We start from the raw sequence: 6,981 nt of genomic DNA, 5'->3' as shown, positions 1-6,981 counted from the left end.
CATAATATTTTTATTTATATTTTATCTATTAAAAATAATTTTATATCTTTTTGTATTTCTATCTCTGTAAACAAAGATAGCTTATGCCAAGAAGCAATAGCTCAAATGACACAGTCTTTCCATACTCAATTAAGAGGTTGCAGGGATTCGAGTCTCCATATCTTCGGTTAAAAAAAAAACAAAAAAACAAAGATAGCTTATAATGTGAGGTCTATATTTATTGTATATGATTATTTCTTTGATGAAAATGAAGAAAAACAAGTTCATAATCAATGAACAGCACATTATGTGTGGCAAGTAATAGAAGAACATGTATCAACTAACATTGGCGCATTGCAATGTGTTTTTTCTTGCACTGTTGTTATGACGAAGCCTCTTCATGTATCCATATCCATATGCATATGCAACTTAAGGAGACCCCTACCCTACTTTATGGAACTTGCAATGTGTACCTTAATGTATGACGTCAGCAATGTTGTTGTTACCATGTGGGATGTGGCCTTTAATTATTTGCACCTTCATTACTTACTATGGATTATTATATTCTTCTCTTTTCTATCAAAAGGAACCAATAACTTGTATTTGTGAACCAACTTTCATATTTCATACTTTATGTCAAATGGTTTTTGTGATGATGCATTATTGATGAAGCCAACACATCTTTTCTTAGCTTAGATAGGAGTAACAGTGTTTCAAAATAATCAAGCCTAGATGAATAATTCTTTTTATACGTGTCATTAAATTATTTATTTTAATTTTTTTAAGCTAATAAGAGTCAAATTGTACATGCCAATGAGTTATAGTTCAAATGACATAGATTACCTATAATCAATTAAGAGGTTGTGGGTTCGAGTCTTTTATCTTTCCAACAAATTTGAATTTAATAAAATATATTTAATAAAATATATTAAGCTATTTAATTATTTACACTAGTAGAAATTCAGCTGCATTTAATTTTATGGCTAATTGATAGTTAAAAATCATTAAATAACAATTTAGTTAAATCTATCAAATTATTTAATAATTTTTAGGTTAAATTACACAGTTAGTCCCTACACTTTCAGTGAAATTACAAATTGGTCCCTATACTTTAAAAGTTTGTAATTGGATCTCTAAAGAGAATTAAAATTTGTAATTTAGTCCCTGCCGGTCAAAAAGTGTTGATTTAACAGAATATTCTCAGAATATGCTGAAAATATTCTGTTAAAATAAAGAATATACTAAGAATATTCTGTTAAATCAAACACTTTTTGAACGACGGGGACTAAATTACAAATTTTAATTATCTTTAGGAACCCAATTACAAACTTTTAAAGTATAGGGACCAATTTACAATTTCACTGAAAGTATAGAGACCAACTGTGTAATTTAACCTAATTTTTAATTATCAACTTCAAATAAAATTCACTGAATCTGACGTGAGTTTCTATTCGGCGAACTTGCTTAAATGTAAAAAAAAAAATCGTATTTAAAGAATTAAAGTTTAAAAATGATGTTTGAGAAATTAATAATTTTTTTTATTTTATTATAGAAAAAAAAAAATCCTTGATTCATTTCACACGAAGATGCGATCCTTAAAGGAACCACCTTTGAACAAATCCTATGGGAAAGATGCAAATGGTAGATGTGATTGCGAAGCACTACCCTATATATAGGAGAACAGTGTCCACGTTGGCACATTCATCTGTCAAAGATTTTGTTGGCAGCAAAAGTTGACATTTCTCTGTCTATTGTCTAACACACGCTTGGAACAATCGGAGATATATATATGCCTTTATGTGTGTTTGTGATAACTACATTTGCATAAACCAACCTTCAAATTTGTCAAACATGTTACATTCAATGAATCAGATTCAACTACCAATACTTGTGTCAAAAACAATAGTAGAGTTTAAATCTAATTAAGACTTTATGCATACCATCATCAAGTCATGTTATTGTTAGATTAATTATAGTAATTTAATAGATAGATAGAAAAAGGTAGTTTAACAATTAGAGATAAATGATGAATACTTAGAAGATATTTTTGTTGTAGCCTAATGTGGCTTGGCTTCTATGAAAATTTTTGTTCTTTCTTTAGGAATGTTGGGGGTCAAATTTTTTTTGCTTTTATGTGTAATAATTATTTATCTCCTTTTTCGTAATTATAGGTTTTGAACAAAATATTATGACATTATAGCATGAAAATTTCATTACTTTTATTTCTAATTATATGGAATCTAATTAAACCCTTAAATTCTAATTATACTAAAAGAGATATGTAATATTTTTTCTTTGAAAAATATATATGTCATTGTCATCTATTTAAACTCTCTTTTTTATTTTAGAAAGATCAAATTAATTTCATATTTAATTTTCTCACCAATAAATTATTGTAAAATAATATTATTGAGACTAAAGTGAAGACTCACATATAGTTGTCTATACGTGAAGTTGATAGTTGAGAATTGTTAGACAGTAATTTAGTCAAACTTCTCAAATCATCTAACGATTTTTAAATATTAACTTCACTACGAAGACAATCAGCATGTGAGTTTCTACATGAGACTAATATCATAAACTAAATTAATAATATAAAAAATCTTGGTGAAAATTTAAGGTGCGTTTGATTTACGTTTTTATTTTCTATTTTCATGTTTAGTGTTTTCTGTTTTTAGATTTTGTGAAGAAAAGAATAAAACAGGAGGTGAAAATAAAAAATAGAATTTTATTATTTTTATTATTTATTTATTTTTTTCACAAAATCCAGCAAACAGAAATAGAAAGTTTTTTTCATAAAATCCAGAAAATAAAAATGCGAATCAAATGCATCTTATTTTAGTCGCAAAAAAAAATTCATCTTATTTTTTGTAGGAAATTTTTTTTTTATGGGTAGTGCCACCAACTCTTTCAAACAGAAGAGAGAGGCCCAATAGAATCGGGTCGGGCAAAAATATAAAAATGAAAACCCGGAACGAAGCAAAAACCCTAATTTCATATCTGAGGCGCAGATTCTCCATCCTCTCTTGCGAGAAATTCGGAGCTGAGGTTAGCATTGTCTGTGCTTCGAACTTCAGCCATGGCAACTTCAAGGACCGTCAAGGATGTTTCGCCTCATGAATTCGTCAAGGCTTATGCCTCCCACCTCAAGCGTTCTGGAAAGGTTCGATTTTTCCACCTTAATCATCACTATTCTCTATCTGGATTTCTCTGATTTCACAAGTTCCTTCATTTCAATGCTCAAGTTCATTTGGGGCTTCGTAGTTCGTCTTGCTTTAGGTTATGTTATATGTCTCTATTGTTTGGGTTATTTTGATGATGTGAGGTTGGAGTGTTCTTAGGTTTTGTTTTCATTTTTGTTCAAAATATATGGTAATGAATAGTCTTAATGTGGATAAGTAGAAATTAAGCAAGCTCTTGCTTTGGATTTAGTTGAAGTTCAACGAGGTCATCTATGTGGAAGAAAATTTGGATGAAGTAGAGAGTGACAACTTGTTGGTCTTTAATGGCTTTGGTCTCACACTCTAGAGCACATAATGATAGCTGCTAATGCTTCTGTTTCTGTTTCAGTATTTGGTCAAAGTATTTCAGTTATAATGCTGCCAAGAGATAGCAATGAACTCTCTCTGTATTTAATTGAATGAAATGTTGTCCAGTACTTCCATTCCTTTTTATTTGTTACTGAAAATTTGGTGCTTCTTTGAGTCAATGTAGAAATTTGTATGTAGAATGTAATAAAATTTCAGTGATGGATTAGGGGAATGAAGTTTGTACATGCTAATTTATTGACTCTTTAATTGCTAAACAGATGGAGTTGCCTGAGTGGACAGACATTGTGAAAACTGCAAAGTTTAAGGAATTGGCTCCTTATGATCCTGACTGGTATTATATTAGAGCTGGTGAGTTTATTCTTTTAACTATTAGGGTGGAACTTTGTTGTACATTAACATGGTTGCATACTCTCTATATGATTCATTCTGTTGGTAAATGTTAAGGTTTGCTGTTAAGACTGATGGGATTCTGTAATTGTTGTAGCCTCCATGGCAAGGAAGGTTTATCTGAGAGGTGGCCTTGGTGTTGGTGCTTTTAGGAGGATCTATGGTGGAAGCAAGAGAAATGGAAGCCGTCCCCCGCATTTTTGCAAGAGCAGTGGCGGTATAGCCAGGCACATTCTGCAACAGTTGCAAAAAGTGAACATTATTGAGCTCGATACAAAGGGGTAAGGCTTTAATGAAAGTTATGAACCCCGTAAATCCCAAAACATTAAACAAAAAAGTTCCATTACCTAATATAATATCTATGGCATAAACTTGATGTTGTTTCTATGGGTTGTAGGGGAAGAAGATTGACTTCTAATGGTCGTAGGGATCTCGATCAAGTTGCCGGCCGCATTGTGATTGCTCCTTGATTGGTTTTTACTGAGAACTAAAGCTGCATTTGCATGTGCTCATAGGAATCAAATTTGGTTATTATTAGTAGATGGCATTAAGGAAAATATTAAGTTGAACAGCTTTATTTGCTGAGCGTTTTGCAATTTGTATCTTTTATTTCAAAGTTTATCCTTTTACATTAGTTTGGAGTTTTTGTTTAGTAAGATTTTGATTTGAATTATCAATACATTATCATTTTCAACGTTTTTAATGGTATGGAATAGTTGGGAACGTTAGTGATGCTTCCCCTCATATTGAGAGCCTATTTTTCACCAGAGAAACAATCTATTTGCTCTTTCGAAAGAAGCATGCAGCATGAAAATCCGAGAGCCTCAGACAAACAATTCACTTTATCTTCACATTCTAGCGTCTTCATTCTATTTCAAGACCAGATATTTAGATGTATGGTAATAATAATAAAATTTGTGACGTTATAAAATTTTAGTTCAAATAAATTATTTTTGATTATTTTGGACTTAGCAATTAAATAATGTATTTTCCTTTGTTTTGAAATGATATTCTATTACATGTACATTTTGCTGGTTTAGCAAAGAGAGGTAAATAAACGGCAACCTCATGACATTGAGAATCTAAAGGACAACCCGATTTTCTCTTCACCAAAGTTCTTCAATTCAATGTATAATGAAATCGTTATCATCCAGAGGAATTCATGTAAAGTTAGGCACAATTTAGTCTAAGGGACCATGGGTTTAGTGTCTATTGTCTAATATCTTTTGTGTGTCTAGTAATGGTTATGAAAAATTGTGTCTTAAGGAACCATGAGTTTAGGATCTAGTATACTAGAGTTCAATTTGATGTATTAGTAGATCACCATCATCTAGACAAATTCAAGTAATGTTAGGCACAAATTTGGTTTCAAGGGACTATAAATCTCTCTCTAGTCTCTACTAGAATTGATAATAAATTAAAATACACTAAGCAAAAACGAAAACAAACAATAAAAGATCATAATTTTGACTCTTGATATGAACTAACGATTTCTGTAATTTTCGTATTTTTTTTATAATTACATAATTTAGTGTAAAAAATTATGATATTAATGCAAAATTAGCTAGATAAATGTTATTCTCCATCATGCGATAACTGCTATCCTTTATATTGTTACAAAATATATTTAACATGACAAATTTACAGAAAACTTGAAATTTTAAATGTTATTAGATTCATTATATTATTACTTTAGTCTCTCTTTCTGTATATTATCTTTTTCAAGTATATATAAATGTATAATCTATAAAATATATTGTTATTTGTAAGACTTAAACTTAAAATCCTTTACATAGAATATAAGAGTTTTACTATCTTGATTAACCTCACATTATTATTATAACACGTTTAAATTATAAAAAAAAGGATTAACAAGTACTTTAGAGCACCTATTAATACACACTAAGTAGATAATAGATGGAACCCAAAACAATAAACAGACATTGGCTTTATTGTTTACCATCCGAGTCCCCAAAGCATGAAAGAATGCAGAGTATAATCGAATATCATTTGAGAAGTATCAATTACAGTACATGTCAGAAAAATCTGGTAAAGGATGTCTTAGTATTTGATGAGAGCCACTAGCAGGTACCGTCCATATAATCCACCAGCAAGTCCTGGACCATGCCTCTATCTGGCATCTTCCCTGCGGCACCATATATCGGTGCTAGGCCTCCACTTATAGGACCAGGATTTTCCTTCACCTTAAATTGGACAAAGAAACATTGAATGGTTGGCGAAACAGAAAATACAAAGTAAATACAGACAATTGCTCTGAATTAAGCTAATTGTCACATCAACTGTCTCAACTACAACCACCCTGCTAGTGACCCGGAAAAACACTATCGCAAATTGCATGCATGACGTAATTTGCGATCCAATCATAGTAACTATGATACCATGCATGGCAGAATTAGTGATCCAATATTCCAATCAGAATAACTATGATACCAAATCAAGTAAAAAAACTTACAGTTTCAACGGATTCCTTCAAATCAGTGAGGAAGTCTTCAACAACTGGCACATGCTGCAGTGTCACGCAGATATGGATGCTGACGGAAAACCAGAATGCAAAAGAGTAAATATCTTCAGTTCCTTAAAAAGATGAGCCATAATAATCTATCAAGTTGTATAATCATGAAATGTGTAGAAATAATTCTAATACTAGCTCAGTGAGCTAGCTCCCCCATCCCAGTCCAACCTGTTGGGTCTCTGCAAAGCATTCAAATGCCACCCTTTGGATGTCATCAAATCATTGACTTCAAATATGTCCAGGACATTAGATCCAAAAGCCACAATGGTCATGTCGGGTCTTCCAACAACATACAACTCAGAAATTTCTTCTATGCTGCACATGGCAAAACAATTACTTTGAAAATTTTTTGTAAGGTGAAGGCAAAACGCCATAGATGGATCAAGGAACATAGTATATGTACCCTTTCTGTATTCTTTTTGTTGCTTCCATAATTGTTTTCGTGTTTTCCAAGTAACCTGTAGAACAAAATGACCATTGATTTGCCATATACCATGAATTAAGAACTAGAACAGGCAGAAAAGGAAAGCA

The 6,981-nt window shown here is 31.4% G+C and overlaps 2 protein-coding genes across 3 annotated transcripts in view; one reads left to right on the top strand and one right to left on the bottom strand.

Annotated features, from left to right (window-relative positions):
• On the top strand, positions 2,946 to 4,669 carry LOC107635622 (40S ribosomal protein S19-1). The gene is made up of 4 exons (XM_016339143.2): positions 2,946 to 3,142; positions 3,788 to 3,878; positions 4,015 to 4,198; positions 4,315 to 4,669. The coding sequence occupies exons 1-4, from the start codon at positions 3,059 to 3,061 to the stop codon at positions 4,385 to 4,387; spliced, it is 432 nt and encodes a 143-aa protein (XP_016194629.1). The 5' UTR covers positions 2,946 to 3,058; the 3' UTR covers positions 4,388 to 4,669.
• Positions 5,772 to 6,981, bottom strand: part of LOC107635623 (sphingosine-1-phosphate lyase) — a 6,137-nt gene continuing 4,927 nt past the window's right edge. The window contains exons 12-15 of one of the 2 annotated variants that reach the window (XR_002362081.1): positions 6,854 to 6,915; positions 6,619 to 6,765; positions 6,391 to 6,512; positions 5,772 to 6,121 (exon numbers count right to left, since the gene is read on the bottom strand). Coding sequence is in view for 1 of the 2 variants with exons in the window: in XM_021122223.1 (XP_020977882.1) it covers positions 5,999 to 6,121; positions 6,391 to 6,469; positions 6,619 to 6,765; positions 6,854 to 6,915 (411 nt within the window). In the remaining variant the exon portion in view is untranslated. The remainder of the gene's footprint in view (positions 6,122 to 6,390; positions 6,513 to 6,618; positions 6,766 to 6,853; positions 6,916 to 6,981) is intronic. The other variant, XM_021122223.1, reaches the window with a different exon arrangement.

This window comes from Arachis ipaensis, chromosome B04 (assembly GCF_000816755.2).
Source record: "Arachis ipaensis cultivar K30076 chromosome B04, Araip1.1, whole genome shotgun sequence".
NCBI classification, from domain to species: Eukaryota; Viridiplantae; Streptophyta; class Magnoliopsida; order Fabales; family Fabaceae; genus Arachis; species Arachis ipaensis.
This window is presented reverse-complemented; position numbering and strand designations above follow the sequence as displayed.